Raw genomic sequence first — 26,390 nt, 5'->3', positions numbered from 1 at the left:
CTCTTAATAATCTTCCAGGAAGTTCAATGACAATTAAAATTCAATTAAAATTTGTGTACATATTAAATGTGCTATTTTTTATTTGAAGATAATGGCAATGTACATATCATTTAACAATGACGTTGATTATTACTGATTCTTTATCAGGAAATTGAACAAGCATTTTAGAACTTGACTTGTTCTGACAAATCAGGTGGACAGGAAACATTTAACATGTCCAGGTGATGGGGGATGATATATCGGTACCCATGGCCAAAGCAATCTGTGTGTGTGTGTGTGTGTGTGTGTGTGTGTGTGAGAGAGAGTTTGGACCAGACAATCCAGTGACTGATATTGTGAGCACCAATCCATGCCACTGTGGTACAAAGACTCGCAATCAACGAAGTCACTGATCTATGAAGTCACCTCTAATGAACAATAAAGGCTAGGAAGTTTCATTGGAGAATATGTCCTCATCTGCACTGACACAGACGCAACATTTTCTAAGTTTAAATTGTGCAGGGTTCATCTGACTTGTAAAATCAAACACAGTATACTGACTCCAAGCCAACCAGTCCTTGTTTTATCGCCTTAAAACCTTGCGTCAGACAGGGTAACAACAAGTACCATCTTTTAACGTCTTTTGGTATGACGCGACTGGGGATCAAACCCTGGACCTTCCACTCTCCAGGCAGACGCCCCACCACTAAACCACGGAGGCGAAAGAAGAAAAATCATAGATCTTTTTCAGATTTTTTGTAAATGTAAATACTGTATCAATAAATCGATTGCAAGACATGTAACTTATGTTTCATGATACTCTCAGTCTGCAACACAAATATAGGATACATAGGAATGTCAAAGCATATAGCGATGTCACTCTGCATATTCATATCAACAATTGGGCATCTCAAACTTATCAATAACCAATTATAATAGCTTATTTGCAACATATGAAAGAAAATATGTCTGTTGGCAACCAAATACTACAATTGAGTGGGTTCCAGCAAGCGAATGCTTTTTCAAACTGAGTCGCATCAACTGACCAAAATATTAAATAACATCCAATAAAACAATCCAGATCTGCATAGTCTGTAACAGTGCTTGAAATAAAATGAATTGCCAGGCTGCCATCAGGATCCACAGACTTCAGAAGCTGCAGGCTCAGACTTAACTCTTTGGACCCTTACATAAAAAACTGAAGCTTATTGTGACAAATAAATCACACGCAAATTTACCGCAGGCCATAAGGCCCATGAAACTATGGGCCTGACACGAGATCTACCTGCCATGGTCCGGCACTTATTTCAATTACTGCTTGGGAGGAAAGTGCAAATAGATACAGGTCATTAATTAACCACGCCCAGAGAAAACACACAAGCAAAGGTATACAGCTGTAAAACCTGGAAATAGATTCTTGGATTCAAACACCATGATCAGTAGTAGAAAGTTAGAAACTAACTTTTTTAGTCCACCAGTCCTTATAATGATAACGCATAGCAAAACCTTTATAAACGGTAAATATCTACTAGTCCTTACGATCCCTTTTGGGCAGTTTTGCAAGGACTACAGGACTAGTGCCAGTTTCTAACACTGATGATGATATGTTACAGGCAAGCGTAAGGAACTAAACTCTGCACAGTAAATTGAAGCTTCTTAGACTGTTGGGCCGTATTGTTTCTTCACATAACTTTAAAGGTAGCTAATAAACATTTGTGATTCTCTCTTATCATTTGCTGCAGATACATGAGCCAATATCAACCTCTGATCTAACTCCCTGCTGACTTCGCCTGACCAAAACCACTTGTAGAAATGTGGCATAAGGAATATTGTTTTGTTAGTTTGTTTGTTGTTTAACGCCGCACTCAGGAATATTTCAGTGATGACACTGCAAATAATTGAGTTTGGAACAAACAATTCAGTGATTGACACCATGATCTCTGATCTTCTGAATTGGGATACAACGACATGCATCAACCAAGTAAGTCTGACAACCCGAATATAACATGTTGAAGACCATTTCAAGACTTTACTGGTAGGAATTTGGTATGTATGCCTACACACGTACAGTTATCAAAACAGTGTGTTTATTAAAAGTGTATGTTCCAGTGTTCTTGCAGTAGAGAAGAAAAATAAATGGATTACATTCATTTTTACATGTTAAACTCGCTTCAAGTCCCTACCCAAAGTCTACCTGTGTTTTAGGAACACTGACTGACCCATTCTTACACTTGCAGGCCACATGTGTTTTTCGTAGATCTCAAAGTTTACCATATTCTACATATGGAAAACATTATCAGCATTTGAAATTGGCACCAGTCCCATAGTCTTTGCCAAACTGCCCAATAGCTTAGGACTAAGTGTCATAAGGACTAGAAGAAATGTGCCCTTATTGTCATTATATAGTGGACTAGTGGACTAAATCTGTTAGTTTTTATTGCTGATTGTATGTGTCCACATAATATCGGGGTGTAGTTACTTTGACCAAAAAAATTAAGAAAACATTGCAACAAACACCTGTCCTAAACAAGCCATCTGAGTTTTTTTCATAAAATACAAAAGAACCCTACCAACCGACTAATACATATTGGGTCCAAGTGAGCTGAAAACACAAGTATTAGGCCTCATACCCAACAAATTCATTGTGTCAACGATTGAACCTGAAAGTAGGTCATAAAATGGTTGTAAATTCATGATTGATGATTGGATCATCCCAAATGACCAACCATCATAATTAAGTAGGTAGCATCATTTTGTTTCTATTCAATGCAAGTTTACTAAAGCTAGATCACAAATAACAAGAACAAGAACAAATATCTACTTCAGCAGTTTAGTTCCAAACACATGACACTGGCCTCGATCTTTTTCCAAGTGCAAAATATTCAGTGGCAGGGTTTTATGCGATGCACAAATGTTGAGATTGGAAGCAGAAAAAGAATATACAGTGTCATTGATACAATACCAGCTCTAATTTAGTAAGTAGCACAACATACAGTGCATGACACCATTTCATTACTTTACAGGACTCTCACATTGCCAGCAAGGACTCTTAAAGTTAAATCAAGGTAAAACCCTGAAGTTTTGAATTCTTCTTCTCAAGAAACAAAACCATCTCAGAGTACAGAGGAAACAAATCATTTTTGTCTGAATATGGAAACTTGAATTTGACTGCTTTGTTATATAGACCTTCTGAACAATATTTGATTATTTCAATTAGTCAGATCACCATGACCTGAAATGCTTACTTGTCTGGAAAGTGATAACATATAAATAACTTTTGTGGATAACATTCATCTACAAGTGTGATGTAACTAGTCACAGTCGTGCATCGGTATATTGCAATACAGCTGTCTGCAATACATATATCGCAATACAACCCTTGTGTATTCAATTTCTACTAGTAGTAGTCCTTATGATACCATAGACTACTATCTATTGGACACTTTGGCCAGGACCATAGGATTAGTGGCAATTTCTAACACTGATTGCTATATAATTAGATAAATTTAAATTATATCTATCTTCAGGCATTTGGATGGACTGGCTTCCTTTCTAAACGATGAAAACAGCAGCTTCAGAAATAGGCACGTGTCATATAGTTCTTGCAAACTGCCCAATAGTTAAGGTATCATAGGAACTAGTAAAAATCGCCGTTTTAATTGTTTTGCTATATGTCACTATATAAGGACTAGTGGTCCAAAATGTTAATTTTTACTGCTGAAATGGCACATGCTTCACACTGTTTACATAAACATTCCATATTGATGACATAATAGTAGTCTTGTTTATCCATCAACCCATCTCGCGATCTGAAGTCTGGATTATTGACAACATTATAAAATGGCAATACTGGTTGACAATGAAAAAAAATGAAAGATTAGTACTGAAACTTTCAATACTTCTGTCTTGTGACTGAGCGAGTGAATTTTTTTTTTAGGTTAACATCGCAGTCTTTAGTGTTCCAGCAATATCCCAACGGCCCATAAAAATACAACAGTCCCTTCTATCCTCACAGAGTATTTTGCAGAAATTCACACTCCGTGCAGAAATGTACCTATCTTGCAGAAAAATCACATTTTGAGCAGAACTCATGGAGAATTTTGCATTTATCATTGCAGAATTCATCAAATGCACTGCAGAAATTCAACATGTGAGTCAAAAGCTGGATGTAAAGATGTACCAAGATATTGACTTCGTTTTGAAGTGAAGTTGATTCATATGATTGCTTACCGAAAGTGCATGTCTGTATTTTTAAACTAGTGATCTCAAGATTCACTTCAATAAGCTATTCTAGCCATGGATAAGTTTGTCATAAATATGACTGTGACAAGGCAACATAACATATGCAAAATTATGAAATTCACGAAAACTAAACATAACAGTTTGCAGAATTGTGTGCAGAATTTACAAAAATTGACAGCTGAATTTTATAATTTTTTCGCATGTAATACAGTGAGGACTTATACAAGGCCGGCCCAGGTAGACCTGTGACTCATAAGATTAACAGTGGTGCACAATGATATGGAATGATGTAAGTTTCAGGACCTGACCAGCAGGTGCTACTGAGGACCAATTTTACCCAGGAATCTCCACTCTTTGAAGCTATTTCTGTAATCAATGAATTGGGGTTGAAAATTTATGAAAAATGTTACTTGGCCAAGGGCAAGTATGACCAACATTCTTACTTGAGCTATATTAAAATGTACTTGCCCCAAATCAAGCTAATAAATTCAGTAAAAATGTTACATCTACAGTACTGAGAATCAGAGATACAGTGTACCCTCGCTATTGCGCCCCTCAATATAGCGCTAACCCGGTTAGAGCGCGTGGTAACGCATGGCTCCCAAAATTTACTAACATATTTAATAAACTCAAGTCTTACACTGCCACGATGTTTTTCCCCTCATCTGAAAAAACATTATCAACTGATCACCACGAGCATGTAACACCGGATATACCAGTCAAGAAACCAGAACTGAAGTACGCAATTTAATCCTATTATTATATTACATGTATCTGGTTATAAAAATGTGTTCATTTCATATCAGGACTTATGTTTATAATATAGTTTATTTATTTTATTCAAAATTTCATTCAATATTTATTCACATTCATTTAGGCGAAATCATGTGTGAAGTGATCAGTAGATCGCACAACTCACTGTTATTTACAGCAACCATGGTCATATTACGGCTATCGACGCCATGAAACAAACTTTAGTGGATAGAGAATATATGTATCATAAATGCTGAAAGTCATATTTGTTGTAGTTTGACAACATAAAGTTTTCACTATCGCGAGCGCGAGCGCGAGCGCATTGACGGTGATATTCGGCAACAGCGATCAGCTGTACCACAGTGCTACGCTTATGGTTATTAATTTATTTCAAATATATACAGTAAATTAGTATGATATTGGAATAAATCATTCCGAAAAAAATAATAGTTTCAGATTTAATTCTTTTGATTGTTGTATCAAAATTCTTTAAAGTTATAGATCTATGATTGGGTTGTTATAAACCAAATGACCGATAGATTCCGAGAAGCGTATGTACAGCTGATTGCTACTTCCGGCTTAGTTTACGAGAAAATACACACGATAATATTAATCTCTGCATATAAACCAATGCCTATCAGAACAGGAAATAGAATGTAATCGGTAAATGATCATGTCTAGTGTTCTTTTACCTCAAATTTTAAATTTGTATTGACCAAGTTTAATTGTAATGATCGGTTCGTTTCCCTGAATTCGCTGAAGGGAAACGATGTAAAAAAGATTCTGTGGAAGACAAACACGTTTATATTGCAAATGTAGGGATTGTGTATGCACTGGTGACTTGCTTCATTCTGATTTGCTTTATAGATGGGGTATATAAATTAGCATCGATTTTAAAGGCTTGTTCGGGGGGTGGGGGCGTCGTTGTATATGTTGGGTTGCTTTATAGATGGCGATATGCGGTAGGCCTAAAAAAGCTTCACAAGTCAGCACAAGACCTACCTTGCATTACAAATTCCAAGAAATGTAGTCAACTGTCCGTCATTCAAATTTCCAAGAAGCATGTGCCATATATGGAAGTGTTACTATGATTTATCAATGAAACAAGCCTGGTTCTCATTGTTGACCTGCCTGACGTTGATGTGTTTTAATCCCATTGGTTGACTAGTGTAACTGTAAATCATATTGCCAGTCAGGGACATCAGCAAAATATTAGCCAATGAAATATCGTAACATGATCACATAATTACATTCTCGTGAAACTTGACCCAATTCATTTTGTATGCTCCACTTGACCACGGGCATGATAGAAAACGCATATTACTCGCCCGACATCTAAAACTTACTTGTCACGGGCGTCGGGCAATGGTATTTTTCAACCCCTGATGAATTCAGCCTCAAGGAGTTCTGTTTAGGTTCCCTCTATCACAGGTGTTTGAAAACAGCTCAAACCCATTTAGAAACCCAAATTTTGACATTGTCAAGAAATTGAAAATGGCACAGTCAAAATCATAAAGGTAAAGTTCCTGGTGTCGCTCATGGTGAAATGGAAGATAGATCAAAAGTATTCTTCTCGTTGGCACGCCAACATTCCAAATGGCATGCCTAAACATCTTGGTGCCACAACAAAAAAAATACCTTTCTATCTTTTTCTCTATCTGTGACTCAGGTGCCTAGAAATATGCTTGTCAGGGCGATTTCAACCTGTATTCTAGTTTTAATCAAGGTGCACTACAGCTTTTACATCATATTGGTACTGTCCGTATGTTATGCCACAAACACCAATGTGTTCAGCTTCACCAAAGATTAACCAGTAATTATCTTCATTTGGAAGCAGGCTTTTACATAAATTCTGCAAATTATGTTTTTGTCTTAAAGAAAGAAAAACAAACTCAACCCGCTTAATCTATTTTTGGATGGGCTGAAATAGGAACATGGGGACATACATAAGTTAATGACAGCCCAAGTGCAGGAGCAAAATCAAAAGAAAGAGATGCCGCAGAATGGTCTGGCACATTTGCTTTCAGCAGACTGTGCTGTTTTATATTGCAAACTAGGCCCAAAGAAAATTGATATTATATCACAATAAAATGTCAGAGATATGTGTGGTCATGTTTTGCTATATCAACCAGTGTTTATTCTAGAGCACTGAATCTTTTTCAATAACAACACAAGATTTATCAACTTGGTTTCCAATACAAAATAATCTTAAAATGCATCATCTTATGACAAATATTTGTCAATGTGTTTCACATGCTCGTGTTTATATCGGAAGTTAGCTGTGTGAAGCTCCATCACACAAAGTGAGTGAGTGAGTTGGGTTTAACGCTGCTTTTAACAGTATTCCAGTTATATCGCGGCGTGTCAGCTTAATGCCGGAGGAAAGCCCAAAGTGATGCAGGTCTTTGAGGGGATTCGAACCCACAATCATAGGTTTCTGGCGTGCCCAAGGGACGCAACTCTGCACAGCGAATCGCGGAGCCTTAGATGACTGGGCCACCCGTGCCCCCCCATCACACTAAGCGACACCTTCATTACACTCCAATATCACAGCACAGTGAATGAGGTATCTTTTTGATCGACTTGTGTCATTCATAAATGTTGTTATGATTAGCTCACACTAACTTCGGTAAAATTCTCTACCCACTTCTCTAACTGCAGGGTTAGTAATTAATACTAGCCGGCTAGCTCGGGGCTAGTACAAATTCCTGTGGGCTAGTACAAATTTCCAAATTTCCCTATTGTTTTAACATGATAAGGGCATTTTATCTATACCTAGGCTAGTGAAGCTAGTGGTGAGGTGAGGTGAGGTGAGGTGAGGTGAAATGGGGTTTAACGTCGTGTCCAAAATTATTGCACTTAAATAGCGACGTGCATGTACGCGTGTGTGTTTGTGTGACTGCTTGTACTAGTCCGGACTGATGCCGATTTATAGTGCTAGCTCACTGAGATACCATAGTTTAACATGAATACCCCACTCAGACACAGTATACTGACTCCGAGCCGACCAGTCCTTGTTTTGGCCCCTTAATGCCGAGCGCCAGACAGGGTAACAACAAGTACCATCTTTTAACGTCTTTTGGTATGACGCGGCCGGGGATCGAACCCAGTGCAGCTAGTGAACAAGAAGTCAAATTCAATGACAACTCAATTGTTAAAATTATTAATAAGCATACATACACTGACATGATATGACACTATGTTAAGAGCAAGGATCACTAACAAATGTTTCGCTTAATGTCTTTTGGAGATTGAAATAACACTGCAGGATTCCTTCCTGTAGCAAGCAGAAATTCAGATAAGTAATAAAAATTAAAAATTTCATGCATTGTCGAATCACTGGCAGATCACAGGTGAAAATGTGAGAACTCATTGCTATTTCCAGCCAACTGTACAAGACAATTTCACAAGATAATCTTAATCTCAGATTGCTGCAATAAGTCATTTTTTGTAGAATGAATGTGTCAAAAAAAATATTCCATAAAAGTTTATTAATCAAATAACAGTAAACCAGTCTGTCAGTTGACATGGGAGGAAAACCCCAAGTGATGCATGCTGGTCTTATCAAAGATGTTTACACCTTTGCTGAAACCAAAGAACACAGGTATGCTAACAAACCAAGAAACACTCATGGTTAAGCAGATGCACCGTTATACTTATAGTGTTGGGCGCTTGTTTCACCAAAGTGGTTAATGTCTAAATATTGTGCCGGCACACTGCGATATATACTGAACAACAAAAGTTCCTGTGACACTGAATAAGGTTTAATGCAAAGTTATGTTTTTTACCAAATATGAAACAATTTCGGTTTGCAATAGATAAAAGACTCTTGTAAGTGTTCAAATGGTTTAATTTGCCATACTGACTTCAGAAAATGCGTGATTTCATAAATACATGAACATGCCAAAATGTCAATTTACATATCAATAGTGTGTGTCCACCTCTGGTTGCGATGCAAGCAACACATCTCCATCTCATGGAATAGACCAGGTGTCGCACAAAGTCCTGGGGGTATTTGTTCATATCTGCTAGAGCATGTTTCGAAGTTCCTGGAGTGTCTGTGGAACAAGTGGTTGACGTCAATGGCGCCGATCCATCTCATCCCACATGTGCTCGATTGCTGAGAGATCAGGGGAGCGAGCCTGCCAGGGGATGACATTCACGTTGTTTTGTTGAAGAGAATCCTGAACAAGTCGAGCAATATGAGGCCGGACGTTGTCATGTTGAAAGGCAGCGTTAGAAACTGGCACTCGTCTTGTAGTCCTTGCCAAACTGACCAATAGTTAAGGTATCATAAGGACTAGTACAAATTTGCCATTTTCAGGGGTTTTGCTATATGTTATCATTATAAGGACTAGTGGACTGAAACTGTTAGTTTTTAACGCTGGAAAGGTAATGCCTGGGCCATGACGCCGCAAAAAGGGTAGAACAACAGGGCCGATGATCTCGTTGCGGTAGCGCTGTCCATTCAGATTTCCCTCTTCCACTATCAAACGAGTCCTGTCTTGCTGTAATCCCACCCCATACCATAATGGTGCCGCCCCCGAACCGATCTTCTTCCATGACACAATGATTGACGTAACGTTCACCTCGACGTCGGTACACTCCAATCCGTCCATAGCTGTGGCTGAGGTGAAAACGAGACTCGTCAGTGAATAGAACTTCTCACCACTGCATGGCCTTCCAGCAGACGCTGTCTGCACCACTTTAGACGTGCTTGACGGTGGTTTCCTGTCAAAATGGGACGTCTGGCGGGTCTTCTGGGATGCTTCTTGCAATCACTGTTGCTGGCTGGAATCGATTTCGTAGGTGTGTTGCTGGAATCCAGGTGTCTTGTCGATTATTGGCTACGCGTGGCCTGCCACATCGAGGATGGTCTCTGACTGCATTCGTATGTTGCCAACGTTGCCATAAACACCAAATAGTGTTTCTGTGGACGTTAAATTGTCTTGCAACATCACGTTGACTCGATCCTGCTTCAAGCATACCAATGGCTCACAGACGCTCATTTTCGGACAGGCGTGGCATTTCGTAATGTTGAATAATTGCGTAATTTTGTTGTTTTTCTGAGTGGTGGTTGTCAGCATGATGCCAAGTGCCAATTTCTAACGCTCATGTTTTAATACCCATTCTTGGGTAGTGTAATTCATGGAGCTTGCATAAAAGTCAATTTTTGCATGAAATGCATGCTTTTCTGTACCAGTTGCGTTTTTGTGACTTGATTCCATACATGTACTACAATAATGAAAACCAAACTTTACTTGTTTGAAAAATACACTAAAATATTGGTGTCACAGGAACTTTTGTTGTTGAGTATATAAAGGAATTAAACCATTGATCCTGTCTTCCCTCGAGCATTAACTAACAGATTTGTCAGTTGAACACCACTTGACAATGCCAGAGCTTCATTTTTCCCTATCATTTACCTGGATGATTCGAATCCGCAAAGTCCTCACCGAAGGCTAACAAATGTAGTCTTCTGCCATAGCGACAGGGAAGAAATTGTATGAAATTAACACTTAATAACAGCTAAATACTTACATATTTACTTATATCAGAACTATTAACTGTGAAATATGTGTTTTATGAAGTACATTTTATGTTACACTAATTATGCATTGTACGTATGTGTGATTTGGAAGCTTTTGTTCAACAAAAGAACAGATAGAAAAGACATTACTATTATCTTTATCAAGGCTATGTTTGCTCATGATAGGCCCATCAACATGGGCAAGTAATATTTAGGACTTTCAGCTGATTGATAAATGTGCTGGAGTTGGTCCAAAATAAATGGTATACTTGCCCTAGACATGAATTTCATAACCGGAGTCAACAAAGTGTGAGGTGCATGTGCGAAAGACTCGGGGAACATATTTCCTGTGCATCACGCAGGGTCAACTCACAGAGTGTTCTCACAGTTAAGCATAATAGAGTTCCTGGATATCTTTGAAAATACTTTCAACAAAACAATGTTTTTAAGCATTTTAGTTGCTATGAATGTTGGCCATGGCTTAAAAAGGTTACTCAGACCACTCTGATTCTGATTTTTATCGCCTCAGGATTTAACCGACCATATCAACCATTGAACATTGAATCCTTGTGGCCTAACCTAACATATTTTTCAAAGCAACACAACCCAAATCTCTCACTTCGTACTACAAGTAATGACCACACGACTAATTTTACACAAAGATACTGGCCTGTGACTTCTTGCCATTTGTCAGTCATTTCTTCCCAAAAATACAACTCAAAAACCTAATTTAGCTATTGTATGAAAAACGCATAACCTGTATATATTGCATTGTCAATAGCATGAACATGGTGTTATAGACAAGCATGTGTAGACTGAATTTTGTGAATATTGGTTGAAGCCAATTGGCAGAAGATACATTTCTTAATGATTGAGTGTGATAGCAGAGATAATTAAATATCTGCATAACCGAAGCGATAAGCGTGATCATGTGGTGTTTAAACGAGGACGTTAACTGCCACAGATAGTCAACAGGAAAGTTCTATTTCCAGCTTTAATTCTTGTCTTGCTTTAACAAAAGCTACACAAACTTTTTCCATGACAGAAATAAACATATTAGTTTAGTTTCAGAAACAAAGTTATCAGTACAGTCAACTTTAAATACAGAATATTTCAGAAAAAAACATGAAAAAATGGTGATTACTGGTCGCTACCAAGATCATGTATTGTGTTGTCCTGTAGCAAGATGCTGAATGCCAAAGTCAGTTTTATATTCTAACTATATCTCAGAGATATGTAAATAATTCAGTCTGAACCAGACAAATCAGTAACTGGAAACATGTACAACATCCCATGACACACTGTCAACTAAGTCAATGATCCCGACCAACTGACAAGTTACTTCGGGGCAATTCTACCTCTTGATGTCCCATTGGGGCTATAAAAAAAATTAATAACACAGAAAAGTATTAACACCATCCCAGTGGCAGAAATTGGCACAAGGCATAGTCCTTGCCAAACAGTATATGTATAATCAGCACTAGAAGAAATTTGCCAATTTTATGGGATTTGCTATATGTCACCATTATAAAATGTAAGGGCTACGAGACTAAAAAGGTTAGTTTCTATTGCTGCCATCCACTTTGTGGCTTTAGTCTGGCTGGCTGTATTCCAAATCATTAAAAAGGTGCTCTGCCCAGGGATGCCATAGTGCTTCATAGTAGAGGGATCATGGGGAACTGCTTTATATATGAAAATGAATTGAAAAAAAACATGGATTGTTCAGAACTACATTGAGAGAAATTGGCACTACTCCCTAAAGTCCTTACCAAACTACCCAATAGTTGTGGTACCCTAAGGACAGTAGTAATTTGCAATTTTAAGGGTTTTACCAAATACGTTTTGGTAAGAGTTCTTATTCAATTCGGAATACAAGTCGTTAACGTAGCCTGTTGCAAACAAAGTCTACTAGCCTGCTCCCAGTTACACAAAGCCACCGAAGCTCTATGACTGTCCATACAGTCATACGTTAATGTTAACGTATGGAGTTACCACGGTCTTAGCGCCACAAACTCTTTGAGGAACGGGGCCCCTGAACTTGTATCTAAAGATAATTTTCAGTTTATATTAGTTCTATTATGTGGATTATTATTACCTGAGCTTACAAGGCCAAACAGAATTTTACTAGACACAGGCTATGGGCTAGTGGCTAAAGACTGCTTGACATGACTTGCTCCAATGTCAGTTGAAATTTGCAATGGATTGCAATTTATAGCAAATATCACAACATACACTTTTTGTTCTGCACAGTATATATCACACTGCATGAATGAATTCATCTTCCCGAGGCAAGGATGTTAACTGACTATAAAAGTACAGTTTCCACCCTTGCTGAACTAGGTGGGAATTACGAAGTTATATTTTGCCTGGATTAACGAGTCTGTGTATAGTGACTAGTCCAATCAAATTCGCATAACGAAATTGACATCTGGTTTGTAAACTGCCGTGGAGATTTCAGTCGATGACAGGATTTGTAAAGCATGTGAACCGCCAACTCGGCATCAACAGATATTTTCCAAATCTTTCAGTTTTTAATAAAGATGCTCACATGATTTGATGCACTTCGCCAATTACACCTGTTTTATCATCATTCAGATTTTGATTATCGTTCAGATCGTCTTGACTGGGCGTCCCCATTGCGTTTGAAGCAAATGCAAGTGATATGAGAGTAATATCTGATTGGTCAATAGGATGGATGTAACTCATAATAGCTACTGGTGGTGATACGATCGAGCCTAGAAATTCCAGTCTATTTCAGCAAGGGTGGAAACTGGAATTTTACATTCCGTTAAATCCTCTGCCTTGGGAAGATGGAATGAATAGGACAGGATTTTTGTTGTTTAAAACAGCACTCAGCAATAGTCCAGCCATAAGACAACAGCCTGTACATAATTGATCTGGACCAGACAATCCAGCGGGTGATGTTATGAGCAACCATACATGTCATTGGAACATGATGATAAGCCATCGTGTCTGACCACTTGATCCATAAGTTGCCTCTTACGACCTACATAAGTTGCTGGGGACAAATAATTCTCATCCAGAGTTTCCTTCGACACAGTTTATGTTAAAGTATGAGAGTTACTATCACCTTAACGCAATGATTCCTTCGTGGAGCAGAGCTAGAATCCACCACAAGGTGAATTCAGAGTAAGTAACGAAGTCGGCTAGTCAGCAATATCTCACATGCATATTTCAATTGAAACCATGGGAAAACATTCATGACCATATTCCTAAAACTTAATATCACCCTTTGCAACATAACATTACCTATTGTAAATCATCTAACAACCTACTTAGTAGTATAGATGATGGGGATCTCATAGTGCTTCAAAGTAGAGGGGTATATGAACCTAAACAAGAGAATCTCTACAACAATCTTTGCCTTCAACACTTGTGTACTACCTACGTATTAAGTGATAAGGATGTTTCAATACTATACTGAATCCTTAAAACCCAAGACACCTACATATAACTAACGATGAAAAGTATCCAATCTGTAGACTGAGTGATAGGTTAGTATAGAAATGTGGATGATAAATATTAATAACATGCATATATATGTATGTGTGTATGCATTCAATTTCATGCTTTGCATGTGTGTAAAATAGAATACGGAGCTCCAGATAAGCTTTTGGTGTTGTGGGTATTTTACCCATGCATTTTAAAATCATTGGATATCAGTAATTCTATCTGCATATTCAAATTTCTGTTACCCACTAGTTTTTACACATGTGGGTATTTAAGTTAAATATTTAAAAACACTATTCATCTAGTCCCTGCAAACTGGTATCGTGTGGGTTCGAGAGCTTTATAGGACTCAAAAATACCACGATACTTCCACACGAAAGTGTGATGGCAAATGATCATGATGTAACTGTCATCGTGGAGTTTGGCAAGGTTGACGGAATGCCCGTTTATAATTTCAAAATAAGTTGCTGATTTGCTGATCGAATACGCAGGGTTACTTCACAATATTATGATGATACGCACAATTTTTTTTTTTGTTGCGTATCTGTAATGTTCGTTGCGTATTTGATACGCTTGAATTATATTTTACTGCGTATTTCTGCATTTCTGATGCGTATTTCACGCAGATACGCAGCTTATCGGGAGCTCTGGAATACTTTAGAAGAATTGTTGCATGTGTGAATCTATGATTTGCACTGTTGTCCTTTATCAGCATCAAATGATCAAAACAATACTCCTTACCAAACAAATATACAGTCACAGGACACCGAATTCTCACCTGCAGTTCACACCATGCCACTGCTACTCCATTTTCGCTATCCAATCCTTTGAACACTGTTTTGAAAGAACCACGGCCAATCTCAATATCAAATTTAAGAAACCTTCCACCCGGTGAAGATGACAACGGATTTTCCTCACTCTCATCCTTCCTTTTTTCACCTTCTTTTTCTTCTTCTTTACGTAATTTGAAATCAGCTTCAAGCTGTAACCTCAAAGCTGTATCACTATCTATGGAAACACTCTGATCAGATATACTAACATCAGGGCCATGGCTATCTGCATCATTCACATACATGACATTACTCCGACTGGATAGTGCTGAACGCAACTCTTCCGTGACAGCATTACTTTCTACATTATCAATTTTAACACTTCTTTTTACAGGTTTAGAAGGTTCACTGATAAAACGATGATATCGAACAGGTGTTGAACTGTTGATCTCAGTGTCCTTCCCAATAGTTGTTGAAGACTTATCAGGTTTGATCACCAAACAACGTTCCTCTAATTTGTTTTCCTGACTTTGAGCACTGGTATCCTTTCTTTGCATTGATCTAATTCTGTTGGAAAGATTCTCATTTGAACCGTCTTTTAAATTTTCAGTTGACGACCTAGTCCTAGCTTTGCTATCTTGTTTGACGGTAATTTCTTTCACTTTGGGATTATCAACATTTGACACTTCCTTTTCTTCAATACACGCAGATGATCCTGGTAGACTTGATGATCTATCCTTTTTCAATATTTCATCTTTTGCTTCCACATTGCTAACCACAAATCGGCTTGTCTTCTTTCCAATAGTCTTCTCAGACTGCAAAGACTTGCCAGTTATATCATCGGATATACACCTCCTGTCCCTCTTAATTCTACTTCCTGTTGAGGACCTCTCATGGCTTATCCGCTCTGGAGACTGTTTATTCCCATTTGCTCGTCTGTCTACTTTACGAATACTGAATTTCTGACCCATGTCACCAGAACCTCTCTTTCCCTTATTCAAGAAGACAGGGGACCGTGTTGACTTTCCCGTTTCCCCTGGTCCATCATGTGCTTTATCTTGGGGCATGTCTAGAGATCCATTTACAGTCTGTTCAAACTGACCTTTGTTCATTTTGAAATTCCAGACAAACCAAAATAACTCAAAATGTAAACAAAGGCTAAATAAATAAATCATGTAACAGTCTGTACCTGATGTACTGAATGGTCAGTCCCTTTCTGTCACTCGTGTGTGCCACACAGAAGACAAACCGAGTCGGGGTTTCCTCATCTAACTTCTCCATCGTGATTTCATCCGGAATCACACTATATCCGAGACAGATGTAGAGATGTAGATTATAAACAACCAAAGAATAATACACTATTATTCAACTCGTCGATCCTTTTCGGCGAATGAGAAGAATCAAATACTCACAGTTTCTCGCTAATGCGGAGGTTTCGATATACAGGCATGATCGCCTGTCAAAACACCTTCTGCGGATTCGGCGATGTATGTAATATAGCCATGGTTGTAAGTCTGCCAAGAAGATGTGTGGAAAATGAATATTCACGTTGGGTACACTCAGCAATGTTCAAACAGTCTGGAAAGGCTCCAGCCATCCTATTTTCTTGTACTTGTTTTACATGTCTGATAGAGCTCGCTGGATATCGGTCAACAACAGCACTAAAATATGTTGATGTAATTGCCTTCCACGATTGTTAGGAAGCACAATATCCCCTCAACACAAAGGCTGGTGATTGTGGTACAATTCCCAGTCATGGGAACAAGTCTGGATCCATCGGTTCACTCATATTTTCGAAGATCTAGTCACAGTTTTGACACTTATACACCTTCGTCTTCTCGATACAATGGCGGCTGAGTCCCCTGTAAACTGAGATTGCGAAAGTAGTGCGTTAGCGTTCACGTGAATTATCAATATGAAACACTAAATCACACAAACAACATAATAACTATACGGATTCTGTTTTAGTCACATATAAGCGTGTTGTCAATTTCATATTTCACAAAAACTGGAATCCTGCTTACTACTTTTGAAAAAAGGAACTATTTCTCGAGAGGCGTAGAGGTTGTGAAACGTCGGATATCCGTCTGGGAAGCAGACGAAAGCATTCAGAACAGTCTGACCTCCGTGGAAGAGACTGGTTAATAGTAGTGGCTTCATGCCGAGGAAAGAAAATGAAATTTCCAGTCTGACTCAGAGACCTATTTATCGAACAGATATTGATCTAGAGCTGATGTCTGGATGTGTTTATTGGAAATGTGTTTTCCTCAACACATTTAGGAGAAAAACTCGCGCAAAATGCACCTTGGTCATATAATTATGTTGATTTCACACAAACCGGATTCCACTGGTTCGATCTTATGTTACACATTGTGAGACTAAGTACGCTCACCCATCTGCAGGAAATCTGGACATATGGCTGCTGGTGACACGTGGATGTAAAATAGATTACAGTTTGTCTGGATGTTCTGTTCACATTCCTTTAAGCTAAACGTGAAGTATCCGTATTTAGATCGAGCGTGGAGGTTCTCAAACTGCAAGGGACAAAGCCGACCGAATTTCAAAGAATTAAGAAATGCTTTTAGTTTTCTTATTTATGAATATATTCACAAAATACAATTAATATATTTGCACCTTATTATATGGACTGAATATTTAATTACTCTATCGGCATATTGGATTACAAGACATCGCCCCCGTGAAATGCAATTTGTATACTACTCACCAGGTGCAGAGGAGTGGGAGAATTTAATGCAGAATATATATTAACGCCCCTTCATGAAAGTAATTATGTATCTATATGCAACACTGGGCAAAATTAAATGTAGAATTTTCGAACACACTTTTCATAATTCGACTTTACTTGATATAAAAAATTGAAAAAGAAAACATTTCTTATCCCCAATTTAAAAAAATAATGCTCTTAACCATTTATATATAATCCTAATTATAATTGAATATAAACAATAAGAAATGTTTTAAAAGGTGATGTATTTGTGATAGATATCAGAGTAATGAAACACGTACTTCCGACAGATAGCGGGAGACATGCCTTGTACTCATGATACTGATCGATATAAACAATAAACTTTTTATAGATATGTTCTTTCATATATTTAAAATATTTTCTGATTGAATTCCTCTTCAAACTATCAATACAGCTTCGTGGTCAATCAGTAATATATAACCTATATCGACGGACCATCAATACAGCTTCGTGGTCAAACAGTAATATATAACATATATCGACGGGCCATCAATACAGCTTTGTGGTCAAACAGTAATGTATAACATTTCAAAAGGTCACGATGACATAAGTAATGATAAACGGACAGTATAAGTAGATTGGTTGTTATTAGACTGATATGTAAGCTTCCGAAAAACTAATTCACTATTACGCCCCGTGGTGCTGCGATGCCCACTGTATTGAAGTGCGCGGTATTCGGCTACCTGCTAAGTTAGCCATTAAGGATAATTAAATATATGTTTATTGCGTGATCGAAATTACGTAACAGTATTTACCACGCATAATGCAGTCTCGGATGTCTTGCAAATAAACATCTAGTTCGCTAATGAACTGCATTGCCTGATCGATCAACAAACAAGTTATACACGATACGCCGCGACTGTGAACCCGCAACAGTTCTAGGTCAGCGAGAACAATTATTCTCTTTCCACTTTAAAAAAGGGGAGGTTTCAATCGGTGTAAGACCCCCCCCCCCCCCCCCGCACCCCGACTACCCGATACTTTAATGGCAAGACGGCCGTTACGTATCTATAGTTTACATATACATTCAATTCCATTTATTGTATAAATATCCGACTTACCTATATACTGCACCCAATAGGGTCTCGACGGACGATTTAAATTTTTGAATAGCGCGTTTAACGAATGTATTTGAATTTCGACTTGAATTTAAAGGTTTAACGACTGGGTATTCGTATTCAAAGTTTACTTGTTGGTATCATGACCATTTTGTGTGTGGTGCTTGATAGCTTATTCCTTGATGTTATGTGTACGCCTGTGTGTATTCATTCATAGTGATCTCATTCATCTGTTTAATTCGTTTCATGATTCCATTCTAATTTATTACTGCTTTTATAACGACTCGTATATTCGTCATACATCATCAACGTTGGTGCGCCCACTCTCTTGGTCTCCCGTGTCAATCATAAATATTTGTGTTCACTCAAAGGGAAGGAGTGGACCCACTGCCTGTATAGGTTTCCGCTACCTGTTCGCTGTCAATGTAGGGCAGTTCTCACCGTAAGGCCGTCTCACTGTCACATTACGTATACACAGGTATATGTACATACAACCTGCTCATCTCACTTCCATGAGATCCCCCTTTCTCTCTGACCCTATATATGCTGTATTGCTGAAGTGAAGTCAGTGATGCTTTCGCAATATTCCAGCAATTCGCGGCTAGAAAAACAAAATCAGTTTCCTTTAGAAAAGAACATTATATACAAATTATGACGAAGATCACTAAAACTTCGGTCCCTTATCACAGCAAACAATAAAAACTGACATTAAAAATTTAAAATCTACATACTTTCATACAGTTTAATTTCCTTCAAATATGCTGAAATTAAGTGATTAGAAACGGTATGGAAAAGTTCAAATAGTTTGAACCGTATAAAAACGTTGACGAATTAGTGCAAAATCCATACATTCCAACAAAAGATGCTTGATAGTCAAAGGACTATATAAAGGAATGAGCAAAATCTGAATTTTATATATATAGTAATAATTAAGACTATTTTATGTCCGTTATTCAGTTATGGCCTGATGAGACTCGTGCGTGGTACGAGTTGAAATCGCTAGCCAATTAAAACTCAATCTTACTCCACTTATTCAATTATTACTATATTGTGCCTGATAGTTAGAACCTTACTGTGCTTTATATATAAATAGAGCCGAGATACTGAAACCTTTTCTGTTCATCAAATATATAAAACACAATGGGTTTCAGTATCCCGGCAACAATCGCACCTTGCAGGGTGCGCACCTACGTATAGGTGCGCCGGTTGTCGATGACTTTCTCCAACCTGTACTATCAGGGAGTCTATATCACTCTTACCCCCTCCGTATTAAGAAACATGAATACCCGAATTAAGTATATACCCGGCCACCCTATCACGCCATCCAGGTAATTTAACACCATAGCCCCGAGACTTAATAAGGAAAGGAGAAAAAATGAGCCTGTATGTCTCGCTCTCTCTGTGATTTGATATTAATATCATTCTTTCAAAGTTTCAAGCTGTCTATAAACGTTACTTTAAACTGACAAGGCAAATGATAAGTTGAGTATCACTTGATATATATCCGAAACAAGGACGCTAAATACAGAATGCTCTGGAGGACAACCAACACAATTACACATTACGAAAGACCCACATATGCTAATATATGTCGACATCTAAGTAGATATAGAATACGGAGTCGGAGTTCTACTTATCACGTGACCTTTGTTGCAGCGTATTCAGTCAAGTCATTAACGACATGACCACGTTGTTTGTTGCTGTCCACGAAGTATTTTAGCAGGACAGTACAGATTTTTAGATGTGGCATATCATACTGTTTAATGCTAAGAAATTTAAAAAAAACACGTTAGACATATAATTGTAATGTGCATGTATGAATAAATACCCCTCGCTCTGTAAGCAATACAAGGGCTGTATCATTGCAAAGTACCGCGTAACACAAAACTGCACACGAATGCAACCGAGAATAAAATCTCGAGTGGACGGTTGTTCATCGTTAACGGATATACATACCCATGAACATGAACATGAACACTATTCATGGTAATAATCTGTGGTATAGCTTACCAAGGCGTCTATAGCTGCGCGACACGTAATTTAATAGTTCTAATACTTTATGCATTTACTCTACCTACAAGGGCAAACCTATCGGGGTTCATAAAAATCATATGTGCCCTAGGGTCAAATCACGTCACGAGATAGCGGTGTATTGTTTCCGTCACGTGAATCTTATCTATTTATTATATCTCAAAGTGAAATTGACCATTCAGAGAGCAGAACTATTAACCCCTTATTAGCCCCTATACCGTCAGTAAAAATCCAAGATGGTTGTTACTGACCTAATATGAGACCGTATACCGCCAGTACCCAGCTAGCACACCCACATCGGGCCGACGTTGGCTTTGCATCGGCAACCGCCGGCAATATCGGCATCGGCAAACTGCAGCGGTCCGTTGTCAGGCCAATGCTGGTGACTGGCACTGACATTGAACCTGATATATGATTTGATCTTGTTATGATAACATAAAAGAAAAAAACACATTTGTCGATTACAATGTGACAAATAATAGATCAAGTATATTTACGAATAATACAATAATTCTATTCGAACTCAAAATATTAACTTTATTTTTAATTTTTAAATTAAATAGATCAAGTACATTCACTGACCATTTTGGCTGCACATATACAACAGACAGAGAAGATACAGACGGGATTCGTCACATCTTACAATTCATTCAGCAAATTACATGATATTGGCAAAAGTTTGGAATATCGCGAGCGGTTATGTTACGTTGGTCCAACGTTTTCACAACATGTTTCCAAGGGAAGCTACTCTTGTTATAGAGGGCGCTGTTACTCACGCGCGTCTTTTGAAGCAGACGACGAAAGGATGATGTGTGGAGGGCTGAGGGAAAATCTATTTTGCGGTAAGTGTTTACTTCATTACTGTATTTACGAGGTGTTTATTTCATTTTCAAACCTTACAATTGAAACGAGAAACAGTGTACATTCATAAGTGTCAACATGAGTAGAGAAATCTAGGCCTATGTGTTTTGGAGGTTTTGAGAAACACACTCCTGTCAATTCTACGTCAGCGTCAAATCCGTGGAATATGTCGTGACACTGCATCCTCTCTAGATTCTCTATTTATATTTTTTAAATACCATATACATATTTCTAGCAAAACGCGGGGACAAGGGCAAATACAAAACATGACAAGATATGTTTTATTTCCATGTAGATACAGCGATGTTCAACCAACGAGTCGCAATCTCGGGGTGAGAGTATTACAGCGGCAAGCAAATGAATAGCCAAACATTTACTTACATTAGTATTTTTGAATGAACATTGCTTTATTTGTCATTGTCACAGGCGTATTTGTTAAGTGTGGGGATGGATGAGGTTAGGAAATTGATTACAAACTCGAATTTACAAGTCAATTTTGCGATTGCTGTCAGCGCTAAAAGCAGTGAACATGAAATTCATAACGAGGCTTTCGGAAACTTTCAGCATTGCGTGTGCATGTCATGCGATCCAGCTAATGTTTCCTACTGATCGATGAACGGAGCTTCACTGCCGAGTTTGGTTTTCGATCACCAAAAAGTTGATATAAAAAAAATAAAATTTATGTTTTTTAATGTCATAGTTACTTGCGAATTTTGAACTTTTTCTGGATAATGGGCGAAATGAAAGGACAGCTCTTTTAGTAAACGGAACATTGCGCATTACAGGTGTGGGCAATTTTATCAAGATCTGCTGGATACCTTACATAGACCTAGGCCTATAATCGATCAGAAATCTTATACCTATGTATGGTATCTGTATCGATCGATTGAGGTTTTGAGATATGGCTATTTCAGAATGGATTTTTAGTGTGTGTGTGTGTGTTGTTTTTTTTGGGGGGGGGGGGGGGGGTATGGTAGTCTTATCTAGTTAAGTAATTTATGATGTACATTTTTGATGAAATACTGAATTAATTTTTTTTAAATGTACTATTTCAAAGGTATGATGCTAAATATATAATCCAAAACAATTTAGAATGTCATTTATTTAATCAAATTTCAAATTAATGGTAAAACTTTGAGGAAGATACTTCAGTACAGATTTTTCAGGACATTATCCATTGTAGAAAAACACCCACAGCCTTGTTTCAAATTTGATTTATTCTAACTAAAGATATAATATTTCAGTTTATCATTATCCCTTTGCCTATGTTTACAAGCAATGAAACTGCATAAAATTACTTGTCCCCTATACTTTCCTGCTATTTTTTGCATACAAGTGTTTGTAATATGTACATACCTTTGTATCTGATCTTTTAATGATAAACGTTTATTTGCAGTTTTGGTTTACCATGATGTAATCTACATATATTTTGGCATCATATTATTAAATGAAATCTGTGTTGTGGTAACCAGACTTCACAGGATCTGTTCAATATTATGTCAATATGGGGATTTTCTCACTGCTTTTCAATGGATGTGGCTATGGCTATTAACGTGAAACTACTTTCCCCTGGGAAATTATTTCTGCTACATGGCTCCAGATAAGGACTGTATGTACAAGTGCAAATATATGAGATAAGATGTATGACTTAAGGAAAGGACCTGATATCTGTGTATGGCCAAAGCTTTATTTAAATGTTACTTTTATCTTTTGAGCAATATTCCCCTCAACCTCTTGACATCATCACCATAATAGCTAAGTGCTCACTGCTGCTACACAAACTTGACATATAATATCCTTATATTTCTATTTAAGAAAATCAGATTGGCAAACATGGATGAGCTGAATGAACTCTTAGCAGCTTTTCCAAAATGGAGCAACTGAGAGAGAACTGGTGAGTGAATTAAATTTCTTTAGATGTATCAAGTATGGGAAATTTACTCCAATTTTGATTCATATAGAAGATCCGGGGTAGAAGATATCTTCAGCAACCCATGTCAGTTATAAAATCTTTTTTAATTGACATAAGAAACAGATTAGGGACCTACCATACAATATTGGGAGTTGATATGTTATTTGCATATATAATTACACATAATTCAATTTACTTATTTACACATATTATTAACTCATCAATTTACTTACTGGGATTCCGATAATTCTAGGGTGGGGGCCTTCTGCTTTTAGCCCCTAAATTTGGAAAAAGGCCCACATTTTCAAATACAATGGGGCATTTTAACATTGTGCTGTATGGGCAAGTGCGGGTGTACCTAGGGAATATATGAAATTGTCACATAAAGGGCCAATGGCAGAAAATTCCTTGAGTGAACCCTGTATTTATTAACAGGTGTCAAGACTTAAAATAAAATATACACACATATGTAAGGTGGTGCATGTGAACAGGGTATTACTTATTCTATTATTCCATTATGTTAACACACTTGTGAAGTCCATTACTTGTAATTGTGAGAGTGCATGCAATGACTTATAATATGCACACTGACATTTTTTGCTATCATTTGTAAACAGAAGCTGAGGAGGAAGCCTGCAGCTGGGCTCTTACAAGCCACTGACAAGTACATGGTGACCTGTGTAAAAGAATGGCTTCGAGTTCCAGGAGCAAGGCTTAGAAATGGCATAAGGAAAACGCGTACTGAAAAACAGAGGTGTAGATAGAGAATCTGCAAACAAAAGTGCTGAATTGCAACGGAACAAAGAAATCCAAAAAGTTGGTGTTGACAACATATTTTTCACAGGATTATGACCCTTGTTTTTGAACTTGGTACATATACTGCCAGGTTCTCTTGGACACTACTGAAGTTAATAAATGAAACTTTCCGTGCTCATCTAAGGTACAAACTCCAGAAGATGGTTATAAGAACTTATTTTGTATGGAGTTATGGCCTTTGCTTCATGCTATTTTAACTTGATGAAATATGGGGGGGGGGGGGGGGGGGGGGGTGGAGTTTGTCTCGCAAACGAATTTGAAGCCACATAAATGAAATTTTGCAGGCCAATATGAGGGGTATATGTTTAGACTGTGTTTTAAAACAGGTTTTGAGAATATATGTTTCACATCCGCCTTGTTGCAGGTAGTAACACTGTTTTCTTGTAAATAATAATTAATTAATAATAAAGTTTATTATTCTATTTTGCTCTTTGTGTTTAATTATAAGTATTAACTACACATGTATTAGGGTACATAAAAAATAGTACTGTAATTAGTGTAAGCATTTCGATTTTTTTGTACAGCTAGAAGTATTTATATTACTTACATTTGGTTTTCAAAGTATTAACTATGATAAAAAATTATTATCTTTTTAAAAATTCAGTATTTTTTAGTTTTACCTTTTATCTTTGTAACTTTAACATCACGGCTAGCTGCAGCTTTTAGAAATGTTAAGTTTTATGTACCCTAACACTACACTTGGAAAAGTTCTATTGTGGCATCATTTCCATGAAATATTAAGATGAGATGTTGTCAGTTATGACTTCTGATGACATCAGCCTATTTAAGACAATGGCAGATGCTGCGCTGATAATTATTGTCGACGTTCGGCCGATGTCCATCCAATGCTGATTCCATAACAGTTGCCGGAGGCTGGCCAGATAACTATTTACGACGTTGGGCCGATGTCGATCCGATGAGCAAAACTTCATTGGCCCGACGCTGGGCCAATGCTGGTCCGGTGCATTGCCGATGCAGGGCCGATGATGTTTGCCGACATTGGGCCAATGTCGATCCGATGAGCAAAACTTCATCGGCCCGACGATGTTTGCCGACGCTGGGCCGATGCTGGGCCAGTGCAGTGCCGATGCAGGGCCGATGACGTTTGCCGGCGTTGGGCCGATGTCGATCCGATGAGCAAAACTTCATCGGCCCGATGCAGTTTGCCGACGTTGGGCCGATGGTGTAGCCGACGTTGGGCCGATGCAGGGCCGATGATGGCATGCTACCTGGGTAACAGCCATTTTGGATTTTCCAACACCCACCTCACATATTTCACATGGAAATTCGTCATTCAACACTGTTTTGTGTGTTTAATATCATTAATTGCGATGCGCAGAGACATTAACTTTTAAGGAAACCACGCTCGTGACTCTAATAATAAAACTTGTAGAAAAAAACATAGGTCACTGATTTACAAATAGCAACGTCAGAGAACATTATGTAGGTTGACGTCACAAACAAAAAACGTGACTCCTATGACGTCACATAGCAATAGCTTAGACAGCAGCCGTCGTGAGAGAAAAGTGGACTGCTATCAAGTTACAGTTGATTTCTGATAACACGCGGGCATTTTTATGATAATTCTATCCATTATAGCTATAATACATGTTTAAAACTTCACATTAAGCGCATTATATATTCTATTGTTAACGTTTGTGTTAACATTAAACTGCTCGGAAACATATGTACTTGCTCTTTCATTGAGTCAAGTTTTGATTTGGACGTGACGTTCGATAAAGATACCAACTAGTGCACACTTTTCCGCATAATAAATTCGTTATGGCGTCTTCAGTTGCCGCATACGGATTCATATCAGGTTAGCTGAAAAAATATTGGCCTCTCCCAATATTTTTCTGCTAACCTACTATGACACCGTAGGCGGCAACTGAAGACACCATAACTAACTATATTGATGTATAGCCATACTGGCGTTTATTCGACCCCAGCGCATTTTGGAAGCCCCATATTTATAAGGAAACGTGTAAAAAGAAAAAATCTCCTAGGTTCGATAACTTTGGTAACCATGGACTTGGTCAACCGCTATGAATTGTGTGCTGAGGACACCTCCATATGTCCTGATGCGTTAAAATATGCTGGATCATAGCGAAAACTTGCACAGGTCTCTAAGGCAAAACTTGTTAGTTTAAATCAATTTCTATATTATGTAAATAATAAGAACAAGTTGTCCCAACAAGAG

The 26,390-nt window shown here is 37.9% G+C and overlaps 1 protein-coding gene across 5 annotated transcripts in view; it reads right to left on the bottom strand.

The window, feature by feature from the left end:
- The window catches only part of LOC139445420 (uncharacterized), a 41,833-nt gene extending 25,188 nt beyond the window's left edge, over positions 1-16,645 (bottom strand). For 2 of the 5 annotated variants that reach the window (XM_071226566.1, XM_071226561.1), the window contains exon 1: positions 14,754-16,645. In XM_071226566.1, coding sequence (XP_071082667.1) covers positions 14,754-15,920 — 1,167 coding nt within the window. In that variant the 5' untranslated portion in view covers positions 15,921-16,645. The remainder of the gene's footprint in view (positions 1-14,753) is intronic. The other 3 variants (XM_071226563.1, XM_071226565.1, XM_071226562.1) reach the window with 2 other exon arrangements.
- Positions 16,646-26,390: the final 9,745 nt, after the last annotated feature.

The sequence above is a fragment of the Haliotis cracherodii genome, unplaced genomic scaffold (genome assembly GCF_022045235.1).
Source record: "Haliotis cracherodii isolate W230 unplaced genomic scaffold, xgHalCrac1.p SCAF_6, whole genome shotgun sequence".
Classification (NCBI taxonomy): domain Eukaryota; kingdom Metazoa; phylum Mollusca; class Gastropoda; order Lepetellida; family Haliotidae; genus Haliotis; species Haliotis cracherodii.
Note: the sequence above shows the minus strand (reverse complement) of the source record. Positions and strands in the feature narration are given on the sequence as shown.